At 35.2% G+C, this 20,161-nt stretch overlaps 1 protein-coding gene across 3 annotated transcripts in view; it reads left to right on the forward strand.

The window, feature by feature from the left end:
• The window catches only part of TAF4B (TATA-box binding protein associated factor 4b), a 198,555-nt gene that overhangs the window by 42,677 nt on the left and 135,717 nt on the right, over positions 1–20,161 (forward strand). For all 3 annotated transcript variants that reach the window (XR_464742.3, XM_007487580.3, XM_007487581.3), the window contains exons 2-3: positions 12,666–12,808; positions 15,764–15,982. Coding sequence is in view for 2 of the 3 variants with exons in the window: in XM_007487580.3 (XP_007487642.1) it covers positions 12,666–12,808; positions 15,764–15,982 (362 nt within the window). In the remaining variant the exon portion in view is untranslated. The remainder of the gene's footprint in view (positions 1–12,665; positions 12,809–15,763; positions 15,983–20,161) is intronic.

The raw sequence follows: 20,161 nt of genomic DNA on the forward strand, positions 1-20,161 counted from the left end.
CCCACAGGCCACTCTGAAGTATTGCCTAAGCCAGATTAAAATGTAGTTCTTAATCTGATTTTAATGTGTTAATGTATTAATTAAAATTATATAGTTTTCTATATAATTATAATTTCTAAGGCAACATGCAGCTCCCTAGGATCCTTATGCATGGTTTAGTGACCCACATTTTTATTTGTTTGATACCACTGGTGGAGAGGTAGTTAGGTATAGATAGTCTTAAGAGAGACTTAGACTAAAATAGACATTTTAAATAGGAAATTTGAAATAATTTAGGCAAGTAGAGACGAGGGCCTAAACCCTGGCCATAAGAGTGGAGAAGAAACTTAGAGGAGAAGTAAAATTGGTAAGATGTGGCAACCTACTTGATATGTGGTATAAAGGATTCAAAGTAATCAAAGATAATTTATTCCAAGGTTTCAAAACCTGACTGGGAAAATTGTGGTGCTATTAATAGAGATAAAGGTAAAGAAACATACTAGATTTGTGGATGACAGAGAGTAGAGAATACCTAATATGTCATGATAAAATTGGGCTCCCCAAATGCCATGGCAGATCAGATAGATAAAATTTAGTAAAATAAAATTTCACATAAACAAATTTCGGTTGATGATCTTATTGGTGTGAGTACTTACTATGCAGATTCAGGTCACAGCCCATTTATTCCTTTCTAACTGTTTATGTCCTAACATAAATCCTCCACAGAGGATTTACCCCTGGACTCTGGAGGTCTTCCTTCGGATCTTTAAATATTTTCAGCATACCCGTGCAGTGCTTAGAGCTGTCATCACTCCTTATTATATGACAAAAGTACTTTTCTAGAAATTTGTATACAAGCACTGAACAGTGTAATTGTATATATGTAGTCTACCAAATGTCATTCATTCTATTGCGTTTTAGTTCATTTGTAATTATGATATTATATGATTTTACAGAGTATAAATTCAGTGAGAATCAAACGAGAGACACTTGGGAGTTTAATATACTGTAAGTTGAATATGAGTCAGTGATATGGAATGTGCTTTTCTTCTGTATTATATTTCCTCAACTAGATTGTATTATGAACCCCTTTTGATCAAGGACTGGGTCTAGAGTGTCCTCTTAGTGTTGAACAAATTATGGGTATTTTATAAAGCCATACTAATTTAATGTGAGCTTGAAATACAGACCGTGGAAAGGTTTCCCCTCCCAAAAATAACTATTATGATACTATTGAAGTACATGCTTAACTACAAGCTAGAGATAGTAGAACTTGAAACTAGGAGTTGTCTGAAGAGTTGAGAAAGATCTGTGTTAGAATCCAATTTCTTGTGGAATAGAATAATAAGCTCTTAATTTTTTTTGAACATTTTATTTGATTAGTCAATTTAGAACATTATTCCTTGGTTACAAATATCATATTCTTTTCCTCCTTCCCATAGCCAATGCACAATTCCACTGAGTTTTACATGTGTCCTTGATCAAAACCTATTTTATGTTGTTGATGTTTGTGCTAGGATGATCATTTAGAGTCTACATCCCCAATCATATTCCCCTCTTCCCATGTAATCAAGCAGTGGTTTTTCTTCTGTGTTTCTGCTCCCACAGTTTTTTCTCTGCATGTGGATAGTGTTCTTTTTTGTAAATCCCTCTGAGTTTTTCTTGATCATTGCATTGCTACTAATGGAGAAGTCCATTACAATCGATTGTACCACAGTGTATCAGTCTCTGTGTACAATGTTCTCCTGGTTCTCCTTTCACTCTGCATCACTTCCTGGAGGTTGTTCCAGTTTCCATGGAATTCCTCCGGTTCATTATTCCTTTTAGCACAATAGTATTCCATCACCAACATATACCACAATTTGTTCAGCCATTCTCCAATTGAAGGGCATCCCCTCATTTTCCAATTTTTTTTTGCCCCACAAAGAGCACAGCTATGAATATTCTTGTACAAGTCTTTTTCCTTATTATCTCTTTAGGGTACAATCCCAGCAGTGCTATGACTGGATCAAAAGGCAGACAAACTTTTAGTGCCCTTTGGGCAAAGTTCCAAATTGCCCTCCAGAATGGTTGGATCAATTCACAACTTCACCAGCAATGCATTAATGTCTCAACTTTGCCACATCCCATCCACCATTCATTACTGTCCTTTGCTGTCATATTGGCCTATCTGCTAGGTGTGGGGTGATATCTCAAGAGTTGTTTTGATTTGGGTCTCTGATTATAAGAGATTTAGAACACTTTTTCATGTGCTTATTAATAGTTTTGATTTCTTTAACTGAAAATTACCTAGTCACTGCCTTGTCCATTTATCAATTGGGGAATGGTTTGATTTTTTTGTTCAATTGATTTAGCTCTTGATAAATTTGTGTATATAGACTTTTGTCAGACTTTTTTTTTTAAACCCTTACCTTCCGAATCATCTGCATTAAAGATATAACAATTAAGACCTTGGGGCGGGGGGACTGATGTCATTGAGAAAAAATGTAGAGAAGGAAGAGAATTCCTAGGACTGAACATTTGTAAAAAACCAGGGGGGAATTGATTTAAATGGTGAGTCCTTGGATGAGATATGAAGAAAAAAGGAGCACTTATGTAGAAATGAGAAGTAGGAGAAAGCAGTGCCTTGAAAATCCAGAGTATCTAGGATATCATATTCTCCTTGCAGTCAACAGATTTAGAGCTGGAAGAAACTTTTAAGGGTTATCTAGTCTTAATACCTTATTTTACAGATGAGGAAATTTAGCTTGCTTAGACTTTGCAGATTACAGGATGATAAAATTGAAAAGGACTTGAGTGAATTTGATTCAGCCTTCACCACACTAAGAAATTGAGGTCTTCAAATTGCAGCTTGGGCTGTTTACCTGTTGTAAAGCCCTTTAGTTAAGAATGGTTTTTACATTTATTGCATTTTAAAATGTAAAAAAAAAAATGTACCTAAGGCCACATATGTCGCAGAACTGGGAAATGAAAGTCATCTTTTGACTTCATATTTTGCATTAAAAAACATGCATATATCACATTTTGATGTGTTTTAAAGTTACATATGAAAACAATTTTAAATATTTTTAAAAAAGATAAAACTACATTCTTTCCCTTTCTCTCTTTCCCTGTTTCTCTCTTCCTTTCTCACTTCTTTCCTTCCCTTCTGTCTTTGGATTGATACTAAGTGATCATTCCAAAGTAAAAGAGCAGTAAAAGATAGGCAATTGGGGTTAAGTGACTTGCCCAGGGTCACAGAATTAGGAAGTGTTGGAAGACAAATTGGAACTGAAGTTCTCCTGATTCCAGGCCTGGCTCTCTCCACTGAACCACTTAGCTGCTTCTCATCCTTTCTTATGGCACAATAGTATTCCATCATAATTATATGCCACAATTTATGTAATCTTCTTTAGTTTATTTTCTTTTAAAAACAGTCTGAGACAGGTTCTATAGGCTTTATCAGATTGTAAAAGGGGGAGGTGTCTATTACACCAAAAGTTAACTTCTGCCCTGCTTTAATCCTAAATGAATACCTCTGAAATTTTAATCCATTGCTTCAAGTTTTGCCTATAGAAGCCAAGCATAATGAAATCTTCGACAAGATAACCTTCAAAGATAGCTTCCATGCCCTTCCAAATCTTTTTTTCCTACCTAGATTAAACATTCCAAGATGCTTTAAAAACTCAGAGACTCTTAACCTGTTTTGTGTCATGAACCTTTGTGACCTTCTGCCAAACTGTAGTTTGTTGCCTATATTCATAATAGAAGAAAATTTCAGGAAATGCACTACATTTCAGTCAAGTTTGGTGAAAATAAAGATGCCCCTCCCCCCATTCCATTACAGACTCCTTGAAATTTATCCAAAAACCCTACAGATTAATAATCCTTAACACCAGCTAAAGTTTAACTGATACTCTTGTGGCATACTCTTAAATTCCCTTCCATCTTCAGGAACTCTTATCTGGACCACTGCAATAAATAGCCTCTTAATTAATTGCTCTCCGTATCTTAAGTTTCTCCATTCATCCTTCTTACACAGATACCAAAGTGATTTACAGCTCTGTCCCACTCCCACACTATTCATTGAACTTCACTGACTCCCTATTACCTTAAAGGTAAAATATAAAATTGTCTTGTTTAATGTCAATCAGTAAACATTTATTAAGTGCCTATTATCTTTCCAGTCTACTTAAACTTTACTCTCTTCCATTCTTCCTAGGTGTCACCCATTCTAGCCTATTTGTTCTTATAGAGATTACTTGATTTTCCATTTCTATATTTTTAGATTAACTGGTCCCCCATGAATGGAATACTTTTCTTGTTAGACTAGGGCTTCAAGAAGCAAAAGTATTTCTTTATGTCTCAGATAAAAGACCACCTTCTAAATAAGACCTTTTTCTTGTTCTCGCAGCAGAGCGTCTTTCTTACCACAGTTATCTGTTATGTGAGTTGTATGAAGAGTATATATCTTCATACATATTTGTGTATACACACACACCTAACATTGCAGGGGAGAGGCCATGGGAAAACATAAATGGTTACATTATTTTTTGGAGGTATGAATTTGTTAGTACAGCCATTTAAAAAAATAATTTGGAACTAAGCTAAAAAAATCATTAAAACTGTGCATATTTTGAATTAGTTATACTGGGTTTGGGTCTATCCCCTAAAGAGATCAAAAAGAGGAAAGAACCCATAACAGTTCTTTTAGACTGGCAGTTGGAAACGAATAGAAGTGCCTATCAATTGGAGAATGGTTGAACAAACTAATGGTATATGAATGAAATGGAATATTATTGTACCATAAGAAATATTGTAAGACAGTTGTGTCAAATTCAGATGGGAATGGGGTTGAAAAACCATAATAAAGATCTCTGTGGATTGTATATTGCCTTAGAAAAACCCCATCTTAGCATCGCCCATCTTTTGTTGTATTTTCGTTTATTTTGTTAAATATTTTTCAAGTACACACACATTGAAACCCATAAACATATGTATTTTAAACCCATACCTTCTGTCTTAGAACTGATACAAGTGTTGGCAATGTTAGCTGGTGCCTTTTTGATACTTCTAATGTAAGGGATGGTTTCAGAGAAACCTAGGAAGATGTGTATAAACTGATATAAATTGGAATGAGCAGAATCAGGAGAAAAAAAACAACACATGTAAAGAAAGAGCGATAAGAACTTTGATTGCAATGACTGCCCACAATTCCAGAGTATGGGTTGATGAAGTATGCCACTCAAATTTTATGGCGATGGTGAAGGATGGTGAAGGGTGCAGAGCAAGACACATTTTTGTACATGGCAAATATGGGAATTTATTTTGCTTGATTATTGATATATTTTAAGATTTAAAAATTTTATTTTTTTCCAGTTAAACATAATTTTTTTAACCCTGTTTTTAAGAAATAATTTTGAGTTCCAAATTCTCTCTCACACTTTCTACCCTTTGCCCTCATTGAGAAGCAAGAAACTTAATAAAGGTTATACATACGTAGTCACACAAAATATTTCCCTATTAGCCATTGTAGTGAAAGAAAACATAGCCAAGTCCCTCCCCCCCCCCCCCCCCCCCGAAGAAAAATTAAGAAAGTGAAAAAAAACAAAACAGTTTGCTTTGATCTGAATTCAGATTCCATCAGTTCTTTCTCTGGAGGTATTATATAACATTTTCCAACATGGGTTCTTCAGAATTACCTTGCGTCTTTGTTTTGCCAAGTCTTTTACAGTTGATCATTGTACAATATTGCTATTACTGAACACAGTGTTCTCCTAGTTTTTGATGTAAAATGTAATTACTTTTCATATAATTCATGTCTCCTCAGTTTTTCTGAAAGCATCCTGCTCTTCATTTTTTATATAGCACAATAATATTCTGTCATAATCATGTATCACAACTTCATTAACCTTATTAACCTTTTCCCAATTGATGAGCATCCTCTCAATTTCCAGTTCTTTGCCACCACAAAAAGAACTTATAAATATTTTTGTACATATAGGTCCTTTTCCTTAAAACAACCCCCCCCCCAATTCTTTGGGATACAGACCTAGTAGTGATATGATTATTCATATTTTTGAAAAAGGTTTTTCTTTTCAGTTGGCAAGGAGTGGAGAAAGGGAGCAGGAATGAGAATAGAGTTTAAAAAAAAAAGAACAAAAGGAAAGTTAGGAGGAAGCAAATAGAATATCTTTGAACATTATATGTAGAATTTATTATATTTTTTTGGGGTATTTTTTTTAAAGCACTTAAATTACAAAATTTTCACATAAAGTTTTCCAGTTATGATCCATGTTGTCTCCCTTCCTTCTTCCCTCCACTCCACCCACCTGAACCTGACAAGCAATTCTATCTGGGTTATACATGTATTATTAACCAAAATATATTTCCATATTATTCATTTTTGTAAGTGAATAATCTTATAAAACCAAAACCCCAAATAATATACCCAAATAAACAAGTGATAAATATATTTTTTCATCTGCATTTCTACTCCAATAGTTCTTTTTCTGGAGGTGAATAGCATTCTTTTTCATAAGTCTGTCAAAATTGTCCTGGATCATTGCATTGCTGATAGTAGCAATGTCTATCACATTTGATCATTCCATAATATTTCAGTTACTATGTATAATGTTCTTTACGATGTATAATATTCTCCTGGTTCTGCTTATTTCACTCTGTATCAGTTCACATAAGTCTTTCTAGTTCTTTCTGAAATCATTCTATTCATTATTCCTTATAGTACAATAATATTCCATCACCATTATACATCACATTTTGTTCAGTCACTCCCCAATTGAGAGGACATCTTCTTAGTTACCTATTCTTTGCCATCCCAAAAAAGAGCTGCTACAAATATTTTTGTACAAACATGCCCTTTCCCATTTTTCTTATCTCCTTGGGATACATTAATAGTTGTATTACTGGATCAAAAGATATGTATAGAATTTATTATATACTTAAAAGAAAAGCCAGCTCTACTACATAGTTTTAGATATTCACAGGTTCATAAATAGTCCCTTTCTGTTGTACCATGTATATGAAACACTCAAGAGTAAAAGTGTGGAAAGTCACATAAATTCTACAAAGTTTGCTAAGGCTTTGTTTGAGTAAGGATCTTGTTGTTTAAAATGTTAATTCTTAGAAGTTTGCAGGGGCAGTTGGGTGGCTTAATGGATTGAGAGCCAGGCCTTGAGATGGGAGGTCTTAGGTTCAATGGCCTCAGACAATTTCTAGTTGTATGACCCTGGGCAAAGTCACTTAACCCCCATTGCCTAGCCCTTACCACTCTTCTGCCTTAGAGCCAATATACAGTATTGATTCCAAGATGGAAGGTAAGGGTTTTAATTTAAAACAAAACAAAACAAAAAAAATGTTTGGCCTCTGGTGGTATCTGCTCAGAATAATTGACAAAGATCCTCTATTGAGATATATAACCATAATAACTCTTTTACATTGTGCTTTAAAGCAAGCAAAATCCTTTGTATGTATTTACTTCATTTGACCCTCACAGATATCTTTTGAGGTAGATGCTTTTATAGATGAAGAAACTGAAGTTTGGGATAATAACTAAAGCTAGCAGATATCAGAGGCAACATTTGAATAGTCTTCTTGACTCCAAATCCAGCATGCTACCTGTCACAAGAAGAAGCCCCTACTTGAGAGGTGTTAAAGAAAGTAGCTATACCAACAAAAACACATCTCTTTAAAGTCAATCTTTGATTGAGCTGTGTAGTCTCTTCAGTGTGGATGCTTAATGGTACAGATGCATCCCATTTGTGTCTTCTTTCACATTGTGTGACTATTGTCCTTGTCTTTTCATAAATCTTCTTGAGAGCATTCTCTTATTGTGGGAATAATAATAATAATAATGAAAGCTGATTTGCAAATACAATATTATCCTCACAATAACTGGGAGGTAGATACTTTAATTATCCTCATTTTATAGTTGAAGAAACTGAGGCAGAGAGCTGTTAAGTGAGTTGCCCAGGGCCTTACAAATTTGAATCCAGGTCTTCCTGATACTAGATTCAGCTCTATCCATTGTACTATCTAGCTGCTTCCACTAGATATCAGTGGGACATGCATTATTTCTTCCTAACTCACTATATGACTTTCCTGCCTCCTTTCCAGTGTTATATAGCTTTTTGGTGTTCGGAAGTTGGTAGTTTGTATTTAACACTTATCAATAACAATAAGTTTTCTTAATAGGAAAGTTGTTTATAATTTTGTAAGATTTAGAATAAAGTTGGTCTGAAAATAGATGGAAATGAATATATCCACTGTTATTTGGTACCAAAAATAGTAGGCATTAAAAAAATCCCATTTTAGATGATTTATTGAAAGGGGTATTGTAACCGTGAAAATGTGGTTTCCAAGACTGTGAATTGCCAAAACTATAAAGGTTTCGGCCAAACTATAAAGATAATTTTCAGTGTCTTGATTTAAATAAAGAATGAGTGGTCGCCATGGGAAAATTCCTAAATATGAAAATACCCAAGTCAGCTGGGTCTTATGGAGACTTTAATTCCGAATTAAGGGAAGAGAGAGAGAAAGAAATTAGTAGGAAGGGCCTAGGCCATTTGAGCCTTAAGGGAGAGCTAGTCAGTCTTTATCACTCACCACAGTATTGTCTTCAAGCTGGGTTCTTCCACTCCAAACTGAAATTAGCCTCCAAACTGAATTCAAATTGTAACTGAATTCAAATTGTAACTGAATTCAAATTGCCCTGAACTTGTTCCTTTGCTTCCTTTTAAAGAGATTTTTCTCTTATGTCACCTCCCCTACATTTTCGCATCTACCAGTCACAGTAGAGGCTTTTCCTAGGACTGCCCATTCTTAGTTTTTTCTTTTATTTTCTTTTATTTTCTTTTATTTTTAATATTCTTATATTATATTTATATTTAATTATATATATAAATATATGTTTATATTTATATTTAATTATATTTTTATATATAATATATATTATATTTAATATTTTTAATTTTCTTTTATTCTCACCTTCTCTGGCTAGACTAAAACTTCACACCTCTTTTGTTAAGCTTGCCTTTTGTAAGTTGCTTGACCTTTTAGTGATTAATTTAACCTTTATAGGTACTTAGCATCCTTTTGTATTAGATCTAAAAATAGACCTAGCTTAGGGTTTTTGCTTCACTATAAGCATGAGTTGGGGACTTTTCATTGTTCAATCAGGAATTTGCAACTTTATCTTCCCCTAAGGCACTGTCTGAGCAGGGTGGAGTAATTTTAAAGTTCTCAGTACATTCCTTACCAAGTACCTCCATTGTAGAAAATGGGGAATAGCTTAATCAGATCTTCTGAAGTAGTATCTGAGCAGTTTTAAGATTCACAGTATAAATAAATGGCTTACTTTTGGCTATTGGGGAAAAAAAAAGTTTTAAGAACTTTTTGGAAGAACACCCATCTAAGTCTAGTGCAGTATAGTAATGGAACTCTTTTGTTATATGACCCAACACCTGCCTAATTGACCATTTGCTAAGTTGAATAGAATGTAAAGATTCAAAAAATAGTGACTTAATCATGAAGGTGTTTCCTTGCAATTAACTGCTTTGGGAATTTGATAAGAGATCAGGGATACATCTCTAGGAGAATAAGAGGGAATGTCACTTTCATATCATATTCTATATATTTAAAGATCCAAGTTTGAGGCGCTGGATGTAAATCAGGCCAAGTTCAGTGTTTGACAATGTTTTGCCTTTTATATTAATAGATCACAGACCTAACATTTCTCTATAGCTATAATTAAGTGCTCTGAAAACAGTGAAATTCTTTCATGATGATTTTATAACTTTAACATTTTTCATTATATCACTTACCTAGAAGAGTGGTAAGGGGGAAAGAGGGAGGGAGGGTGGAGCCAAGATGGTAGAGAAAGTACCTATCTCATTTCCACCATATTATCATCCAAAAATCAATGATATAATGCCTCAAACTGAATTCTGGCATAGCATAACCCATAAAAAAACTAGGTGAAGCAATTTTTCAACCCACAACAACTTAGGCCAGCACAAGGGTTCTATTGCACTGGGATTTGAGGTAGAGCTATACATACCAGAATGGTAGAGGGGGTTGAGCCAACTGCTCAGAATGATATTACAGTAGTCTCTTCTGGCTCTGGGTGCAGTATTCATGTTATATTGCCCATATGCAAAACCCGGGTCACAGTCCTGGGGTGCAATTGCAGAGTGAGAAGGAGTATCAGCATACTCCAGCAATTGCAGCCACAGGGACTCCTTGTGGAGGGGACCCTGATTATAGTTCCAAGGGAGAAAAAGAGTGTTTGGGGTTACATATCAGAGCACAACCCTGGAGAGTATTAAACATATTTCTCCTCACATTGTACTACATTGGAATAACTGAAAGCAGATAGATCTTTAGTGCCAACTCTGAAGGTACCTGCACAAACAATTTGAACCTTGAAACAGTATTCCCTTCACCACAATTACAAAGCCCAATTTTAATTTTTTTAAATTAAAAAAAAAGCCAAAAAATGAGTAAACAGCAATAAAAAACCAAAAAGCCAACTCAACAAAGAAAATCATTTTGGTGACAGTTGTAACCATGAAAATGTGGGTTTCAAGACTGTGAATTGCCAAAGCTAAAGATAATTTTTAGTGCCTTGATTTAAATAAAAAATAAGTGGTCGCCATGAGAAAAATTCCCAAATATGAAAATACCCAAGTCAGCTGGGTTTTATGGAGATTTTAATTAATACAAATGAAGGAATTAAGGAAAGGGAGAGAGAGAATAGTAGGAAACAGTAGGAAAGGCCTAGGCCTGAGCCTTAAGAGAGACTAGTCAGTCTTTAATCACTCACTCAGTTCAGAGACCCAGCTCCTCCAACTAAGTTCAGAGAGCCAGCTCCTTTTTAAGAGAAATTTCTCTTATGCCACCTCCCCTAAATTTTCACATCTACCAGTCACAGTAGATGTTTTCCCCAGGACTGACCATTCTTAGTTCACATCTTCTTTTGTTATCACCTTCTCTGAGTAGACTAAAATTTCATACCTCTTGTCTTTTGTAAGTTGCTTGACCTTTTTAGTGATTAATTTAACCTTTATAGGTACTTAGCACCCTTTTGTATTAGATCTAAAAATAGACCTAGCTTAGGGTTTTTGATTCACTATAAGTATGAGTTGGGGACTTTTCAGTGTTCAGTGAGGAATTTACAACTTTCTCTTCCCCTAAAGTATGCCTAAGTATGGGTGGAGTAATGGTTCTAGATGAGCTCATGCTGTTTTGTCCTTTCTATATAGTACTGAGCTGTGAGTGCTACTTAAGATTTCTTTTGTTCTGGCAACGGGAATGAGATTCTGATGGTTTGAGAACCCCTGAACTGATTTCTTCCTCCTCTACCTTATTTGTACTCAGAAATGTTGGCAGAATTTTTTCAATTCTGTGCATTCCTGGTCTAGATAGAGGAGTTTACAGCTATTTCTCTTTGGTTTTCTTTATTTTTCTTTCTAGTTTACTAACTTAGCACTTTGCTAGATTTAGGTTTATATTCCTTTAGAACCTTTTATGTCATAGGGTCATAGACGTTGACTTGGAAGGAAATTTATAGACTATTTAGTCCAACCTCCTCATTCTAGAAAGAGGAACCTGAGACCTAAGTAAGTGACTTGCCTAAGGTCATATAGTTGATAAGTATTGGAGCTAGAAATTGAATACAGGTTGTCTGGCTTCAAAATGCAGCTCACTTTCTTTGAATAAGCTTTCAACTTTAGAAAAGATTTCAGTTTTCTTCAGGCTAGAGATAATATTTAAGTCTTAAGTTGTGATAAAGACCCTTTTGAACAAATTTAAACTGCTTTTGACTTTATTATTGTAAAATTGAATGTAATATTCACAGTTGATCAGTCGTAATTGGTATTCTTCAAACAAAGGAATTTACTGGTGATATTCATGTTCTATGCTTTTGCATTTTTCTTGTGTCCTTACTTAAAACACTATTTTCCTGCTTTGGAAATCCCTTGCAAGAGAGAGAAAAAAATCCTCAAGGGTCAACAAAATGTGCACATTTTTAGTATATTTTCTTTTGGTAGAGATGTTTTTAAAAACTACTGAAATATCTGAAAGGTGAAGAAGCTGCAGGATTCATTGTTTAAGGATCCTCCTCTTTCACAGATCATTCATATGATCTTGGGTGAACTAATATGTGGGAACACCAAAATTTTGTAGTAATAAAAGCTTAGCTCTTAAACACAGTGCTATGTATGGAGTAGCCACTTAATCAATCTTTGTTGTTTTTCTGTTAGTAAAAAAAAATTTTAGCTTAAACAGAAGAACTTGGGAAAGTAAAATGGGGATGCCTAGATTTTTTTTTTTTGCAGGTCATCTATTTAATTTACTAAGCCTTATATTACAACAATTTCTTTATAAATTATTCCTCCCCCTCCCCTTTGAACCTTTCCTTATAAAAAAATAGTTTTAGCATTATAATGACTACTTTTGAGTGATTCATTTACTAATATTTGTGGTTCTAAAAACTTATTTATTAATTTTAAAGGAGAAACTTACTTTTATATAACATTTATAATGCAAAATATACTTGAATTATGAGTAGGTTAGCCCTTATTAGAGCATTTTGTAGTGAGTAAAGAAGGAGGAAAAGAAATGTTAAAAAGTACAGCTTTGGAGATTTATTGTTGTCAGAATATGCAAATTTCTCTCATTTCCAGGAACTGTTCTGATAAGAAGTAACAGTGGTCAGCTGATGTTAGTATCCCAACAAGCTTTGGCTCAAGCTGAAGCCCAAAACCCTGTGAATATAAGAGCACCTGTACCATCAAATTCCCATACAGTCAAAATCTGTACTGTGCCGGTAAGCAAAATCTGTCACTTTTTGAAATCACTGTATAATGAGTTATGTATGGCTTTAGAAAATATTCACTTAACCAAATTTGTTTTGTATAAGGTTAGTAATTGCTTAAATAACTAAAAGTTAATTTTTTTACTTACATACTTTAAAGTAATTATTAAAAGTTAATATTTTTAATAAAAAACAAACAAAATTTAATTCTCTTGGGTTCTGGTCATGGAAAGAGTCATGTTATCATGTTTGTATGGCATGCATGGATATATATACATATATATTTAGTACATGTCATACACATTACATTAACATATATATACACACATTTTATATTTAGAATATACTTTGTTGTATTAAAAATGTTTGAAAAAATAAATGCTAATCTTTTACTATAATTAGTACCAAGTGAATGTTGTGTGTGTGAATGAGAGATGAAATATTCACAGAAGTGGTAAATTTTCCGAATATGTAGAACTTATGTCCCTGCAAGTGCAAAAACAATTAAAATATTTTTGTTGTAAACCTCTTAAAAACCATTCCATTTGCTTGTATCTTTGGAGAATCTTACATATCACTTAATGTTTTCAGGGGAAGGCAGTGCAGATGGGGTAACTCAGGGATGTAGGAGGTGACACCTGATTTGAAGTTAGAGGGAAAAGAATGATTTTGGCAGCTTAAGATGTGAAGGGTGTCTGTTTCAGGAAAGGGGAAAGTGCACAGAAGGAAAAATAAAAGACCAAAATGAAGGCTTGATTAGAAGGCAATGGTGTTCCATATATTGTGTGGGCATAGAAGTAGTTTGTACTCGGGTTGTGAAGAATCTTCATTTCTAATGTAAAGAACCACACTTTATTTTGAAGGCAAAATGGAAAGCCAGTGATGGCTTTTGAATAGGAGACTGACTATTCCTTCTGTGCATTAGGCTGATTACCCTGGCAGCTATATGAGGGGAACTAGTCTCTGGGACTAAATTTGTTCTTGTTTTAAACGAGGGAGTTGATTTAGATTAAGGATTCCCACCTCGGGGGACATATACCTTTAGGAGGTATAAGAAGCTTGTTAAGGAAGTACGAGAATATTTTATATATAATGTTATCATCCTTTTGAAATCAATCTCATTTCCCATGTGCAAATGTACAGTATGCTGAATTTATTTTTCATATTGAATTGGGGGTACAGAAAAGTTTATTGAAAGCCAGTGGATGGGGGGAGGGGAATGGTGTGTGTGTTGAATGGAAAAAGTTTGGAAATCTCTGTTCTAGATTTTCTTTAAGAATAATTTTCAGCCCTAGATCCCATCAGATGTAGGCCTTATGAAAAATAAGACTTGATGTGATTGAATGGTTGCATCATTTCCATCAACAGAAATATAGGCAAATTAGGATGAAGGGCAGATTTTTTTTTTTTTGGGTGGTGATGGTGGAAGCATATTGAATTTGAAGTGCTGGTAGAGATTAGATTCAATTTATTCTAAGTGAGATTTAATTCATAAAACTTTCCAAAGAGTAGAATTAAAATGCAAGTAATATAGGTGCCCACCTGTAAATATGGGTGACACAAATATCTAAATACGTTCCCGAGAGACAAAGATAAGAGTAGCTGAGTTATCATATATAATTTGAATCACAGACTCATTGGAATGGAAGCTTCATGGCCATCTGATCCAATTCATACCTGAAGGAGAACTTCTTCTCCAAGGTATAAATAGTTTGCCTAGTAGAAGGTAAGCTTCTTGAAGGCAGGAAGTGTTTAATATTTAATTTTTTTGTGTGTGTGTCCCTAGTGCTTATCATAGTGCTTGGCACATAGTAGGCAATTAATAAAATATTGAATTAAATTGAGCATGCAAAAGTTGTTTGGTTTGAAATGAAGAGAAATCCACTATGTGGTACTGTAGGAACAGCAGTAACTTTGGAATCAGAACATGTTGGTCACGTAGTAGCAATGTGGCTGTAGATAAGTCATTTTACCTGGAAGCCTTCTTTATCTGTAAATTGAGGAGGTTGGGTTAGATGGCTTCGAAGGTCCTTTCCACCTCAAATTCTGTGATTATATGCTCTCCTCTTCAACTGATAAATATTTTTATTAGAAAGTTTTCATGGGAATTTTTATCCAAAATAGAGATGAGAAATAGAAAAGACTTTTGTGGTTGCCTTTTGTTGTTGTTGCTTATGATGACTTCCACAATTTAAGATTGCATTCAGCTAGCGCAGTCAGGTCATATTCTTTGAATGTTATTTAAAAACCATACATGAAACATAATTTCTGCTTGAGTACTTAAGTCCTGTCTACATTCCATTGCCCTGGCTTTTTTGGGACTTGGAGATTTCCTTGGAAGGTTCAAATCAGTCAGTAATGCTAAAGATGCATAGGTTCTGTCTTTTTACAGGTGCTTTTGACCTCACCTGAGAACAGGTGCTTAAGCTGATGTTTTTGATGGAACATATTAAGGGAGGAAAAAAATACAAAAAGTCAAGGGGTCACAATTACCAAGAATACATCTGAAACTTAGCCCTGTTGGAGCCCATAGTTTGGATGAAATGATTTTGATGTCATATTAGGAAGAAGGAAACTAAGGATCACTGAAGATCATTCCTCTAGACCTGATGCCTTGGTTATGCCAGGCTTTCCACACTCTTCCCTAGTTTGATATAGGCATGACTGGGTGATTGCACATAGCAGGATTGGATTACCCCCACTACATAAGAGGGCCAGTTGTCTTACTGGGAAGAAAAGGGTGTCCAGTTCAAACATTTTTGAATAGAGAAGAAAAGGTAGGACAAATGTTCTCTGCGAGGAAAGAAGGAACTGGTTAGAGCCGAGATTGCCTGATGCAGGACTGGCTATTTCTGGGTGGGAAAAGGAGGATGTGATGGCAGGTAAACAACAGATCTTCAAATACTCATTCTCTTTCTGAGCTCTTCTACATCCTAATAATTGTGTATATCTTTGTTTTATTTTCAGAATTCTGGTACGCAGTTAATTAAGAAAGTTGCAGTGGCTCCAGTCAAGGCAGTGACTCCTGTCAGGACAGTGACTCCAGTAAAGGCAGTGACCTCTGTCAAGGCAGTGACTCCAACAAAGGCATTGACACCCAACAAAACAGTTGCTACTCCTGTGAAAACTGTGGCACAGTTAGGAAGTACTGTGGTAACTTCCTTCCAGAAACCTTCCATAGTACAGGTAGGTTGGGACTTTCTCTTGGCTATCTGTGTCCATGTTACATTTGTGATCTCTATAGCAAAGGTACACAATAGGTGAGTGATTGTTATTCATTCTATATAAACTAGATATTTGGGGCAGTTCTTTGATTTTGGCCAAGTGAATCACTTAATTATTATATATAAAGGACTTTCCAGAATACCTAAAGTAGTAATAGCAGTAGTAAGAGCTCACACAGCTTTAGTATTTACAAAGTGCTTTTTCCATGGCATAAAATATATGGGGGAAAATTCTTAGCACAAATGGTTGTAAATTTCAACTTTCTTCTCATAAGTATGAAACTGAAAAATTTTAGTAGAACCATAAAGGGTAGTAGATTAATTTTAGTTATCTTTGTTGAATGTGTGAGTAATTCAATTCCAAGCCAACCACCTGAACTATTGAAGCTTAAGGATGGCATTTGCAGGATAACTATAATAGGTAGAAATAAATAGAGTTTAGAGGGAATAGCTGGCCTAAAATTGAGAACTTTTGTATTTGTCGATTCAAGCATGGTCATTTGTTTGGTTAATATATGGCATAGTTACTTATTGGTGTCTAAAGAGTAGCCTTGTTGTATAGACAGTAGTGATCCAACAAGAGCAGTAGTATCAGATCTTGGAAACGGAAATGATTTTGTTCCTGTTTAATAACTATTATCAAGTCTTTTTATAGGAGAGAGAAGAGCACTAAATGTCATATCTAGACCTCTATTTAACTAACACTAGTGAAAATAGAGTCCTGGCCTATGGTAGGACATGACTCTTTACAATGGAATTGATGCCTCTTTTAACAAAAACTACTTCAGAGACCAAATAGGAGAATATATAACATTTTGTTATTTAGTTTAGAAAATGATGTTTAAAAAAATATGTTCACCTTGTGGAGAAAATCAGCATTATTTTTGTTGTTTTTCATTTATGTCCAATTTTCTGTAACCCCTTGCATGTAAATTAAAAGGCAAAAAAATGTTATATTGAGTTTTAAAATATTCTTTCCCCATCCCTAAAAGAATTCGAGAAGTATTTTCTTATCCTACTTATAGGTGTTGATGAAATTTGAACTTGGAGGAAAAATACCTATTTATGTTGGACAATACTCACATAACTTATTATATGCCTAGTTCTTCTTTAATGATAAATTTCTTCTTGATGGGTATATTCTTATGGAATACTTTAGCACATAATTAATATGCAGTTAATATGCAAGAGAAAAGGGGCAGCTATGTGGCTTAGTGGACAAAGTGCCAGACCTGGAGTCAGGAGGACCTGGGTTCAAACCTGGTCTCAGACGCTTCCTAGTTGTGTGACCCTAGGCAAATCATTTAACTTTTTGCCTAACCCTTACTCCTTAGAATTGTTTCTAAGATAGTAAGTAAGGGATATATATATATATATGGGGTAGGGGGAAGATCATCATTTCTAATTATAATGGTCACATTTCAGTCTAAATGTGCTTTCTAGTTTAAAAAAATAGTTTCATATTCAAATTAGTTTTACTTGCTAAATTTATATGCATTCAATTTACATTAGTGGCACCAGACCTCAAATTTTAGCCCTTTCTCCCTCCACAAACACAAGGTCTGCTCATTTTTTTCTTTTTTTCATAACTTCCATAGGGCATTGGATGGTAGGGCAGAATGCATTTGTAGTGAGAAGGTATGTACTTTGGAGGGCTATAAGGAAATTTCTAGAGAAAACTTAGGAGTGGAACTATAGACCTCTTCAGACTCTGGAAGGAGATGGATTTGAGGGGCTCACTATTAATCAAATTAAAAAAGTATTAGGAGTCAAATTAGAAAGAGGTATGAATATTGTACTTTTTGAACTTTTTTAGTAGTCAGTGACTAATATAAAAAGGAAAAGAGGAAATAAGCATTTATAGTAAATGCCTAATATGTGTCAGCTTCTATGATGAGTCTTTTAAAAGTATTATCTCATTGATTCCTCACTATGGGGAGTAAGTGCTATTATTTACTCCCATTTTACAGTTGAGAAAACTGAGACACACAGAGGTTAAATGACTTGTCCAGGGTCACACAGCTAGTAGATATAGGATCCTGGATTTGAACCAAGTATTCTTCACTCCAGTCCTTGTGTTCCATTGCACTACCTAGTTACCTTAATAGAGAAGCAAGAGTTGCCATTAAGGCTTCCTCTGCTCTCAGTAATAGGTTCTACTGAACCCCAGGTTTCATGAGGTTCACCTTCTGGTTTCTTCTCTACTAGGTTGAAGTTTCATTGGGTTGTCCTGGGCAATGAGAAAGAGGAAGAACCCTGGCATAAAGGGAGTGTTTTCATAAAATGGTCATCAACTAAAGTCATAGGTGACTTATGTTATTTTGACTTAAGTATATTTGTTACATAGAAAGATTTTTTAGACAATGAAATGGGACTTACTGATATTTCAATCACAGATTCAAGGTCTGGAGTTGGGAGGGACCTCAGAGGCCATCTGGTCCAATACATAGCTGAAAAAGGAGCCCTACTTTATGATTCTCTAAAAACAGTTGCCCATTGAAGATTTCTAGAGGGAACTCATTAATTTCAGAAGCAGCCCCTTTCACTTCTGGGGAGCTATCTGTACAAAAGTTTTTTCTTATACAAAGCTGAAATCTCCCTCTTTGCCATATCTGAACTGTTACTGTTCTTTCTATCTTCTAGGGCCAATTCATATTGACAAAAATTTTTAAGTGCCTACCAAGTTCTAGACACTGAGGTACTGAGGGTACAAAGGCAAAAAACGAAATAGCCAACCAGAAATAGCCACCCTTAGCTGTGTAGGTTCTCCTCCTGATGCTTTCCAGCTGATTTCCTCCCTAAAATATGTTGCCTAGAATTGAACATTTACAGATTCAGAGTCTAGCAGAGCTATTATTTCCTTGATTCTGGGTGCTGTGTGCATGTTTCAAGGTATCCTCACAAGGTTCTTTAGGGTTTTAATTGTCATCTTTTTTTTTTTAATTGTCTTATTCAGCACATGGTCCACTAAAACTTCCAGATTTTTTACAACAGACTCTTTAGGCATGTCTTTACTATGTTATATTTGTGAAATTCTCTTTAGAACCCAGGTTTAAGACTATGCTTTTAAACTGTTGCATTTTATCTTGTGAGACTCAACCCAGTTCTCATCTGTGGAGATATCTTTGGATTCTTACTCTTTCTAGGTAGTGGAATTCTCTTCTCACTCATATCATTCCATTTGCAGGTTTGTTAAGTATTCTCTCTTTAGTTAGGTCAGTGATGGTAAAACTGTGGCATCGGTGCTAAAGATGGCATGAAGAATGCTCTCTATGGGCACACTGCTGCCCCTCCCCCCCCAATACTCCCCTCTCCCTCCCTACCATGCCTCCCTGCCTCTCTGCTCAGCAGCCCAGTGGGAGTGCATGAGGACAAGGTGGGTGGCTTATACAGGTAGCAGAGCTAGAGGGGAGAAGAGTGCTCAGGCTGCTCTCTCCCTCTTCACTTGCACTGAGGACATTCCTTACTTCACCCACCCCTCCACCCAGCAGCTCAATGGGAGTGCTTCCTCTCTCTTCTGTGTGGGGTAAAGCATGATTACATCTATCAGTATTTACATATTAGAAATTAAAATGAGAGAAATGACATAGTGGTTCCTGAATCATGCTTGGAGAACCACTGATCCTGTTATATTTATTCTCCATGGTTTGAGAAAAGATTTGAAATTCTCAATGTAGCTAGGTACTAGCTTACTATTTCCCTACTCACCTTGAATTTCAGCTCCGTGTTAGCTATTCATTTGTCCTTTCTAGTCCAAGCATTATTCTTCTTGGCAGGAAAAAGGAAAAACTCACAAGTGAAAAAGAACTGAGTAGTGATACCTTCTTTCTGTCATGAACTATCTCACCCTCTCCATGTAACATTCTTATTCCTTCTTCGATCATCTTTTCTCTGGTGTAGCTCCAAAATACCTTTTTTCATTCTCCTTAATATTCTTTGTCAAATTGATCTCTTTTTGAGCTTTAGCACTCCTTTTTCCCTGACAATCTACTGCTTTACACTAGACACTATTTCCTGGAGAATCTTCTTTCCCAAGACTCTAGCACCTCCCTTCTTCACTCTCTCCCACATTGGTGACTGCTTATCCTACTTTCTTCCTGGTTAAGGCATGCCACTCTTTTTATTCCTCAGTGACTTCACT

Source organism: Monodelphis domestica, chromosome 3, assembly GCF_027887165.1.
Source record: "Monodelphis domestica isolate mMonDom1 chromosome 3, mMonDom1.pri, whole genome shotgun sequence".
Lineage (NCBI taxonomy): Eukaryota > Metazoa > Chordata > Mammalia > Didelphimorphia > Didelphidae > Monodelphis > Monodelphis domestica.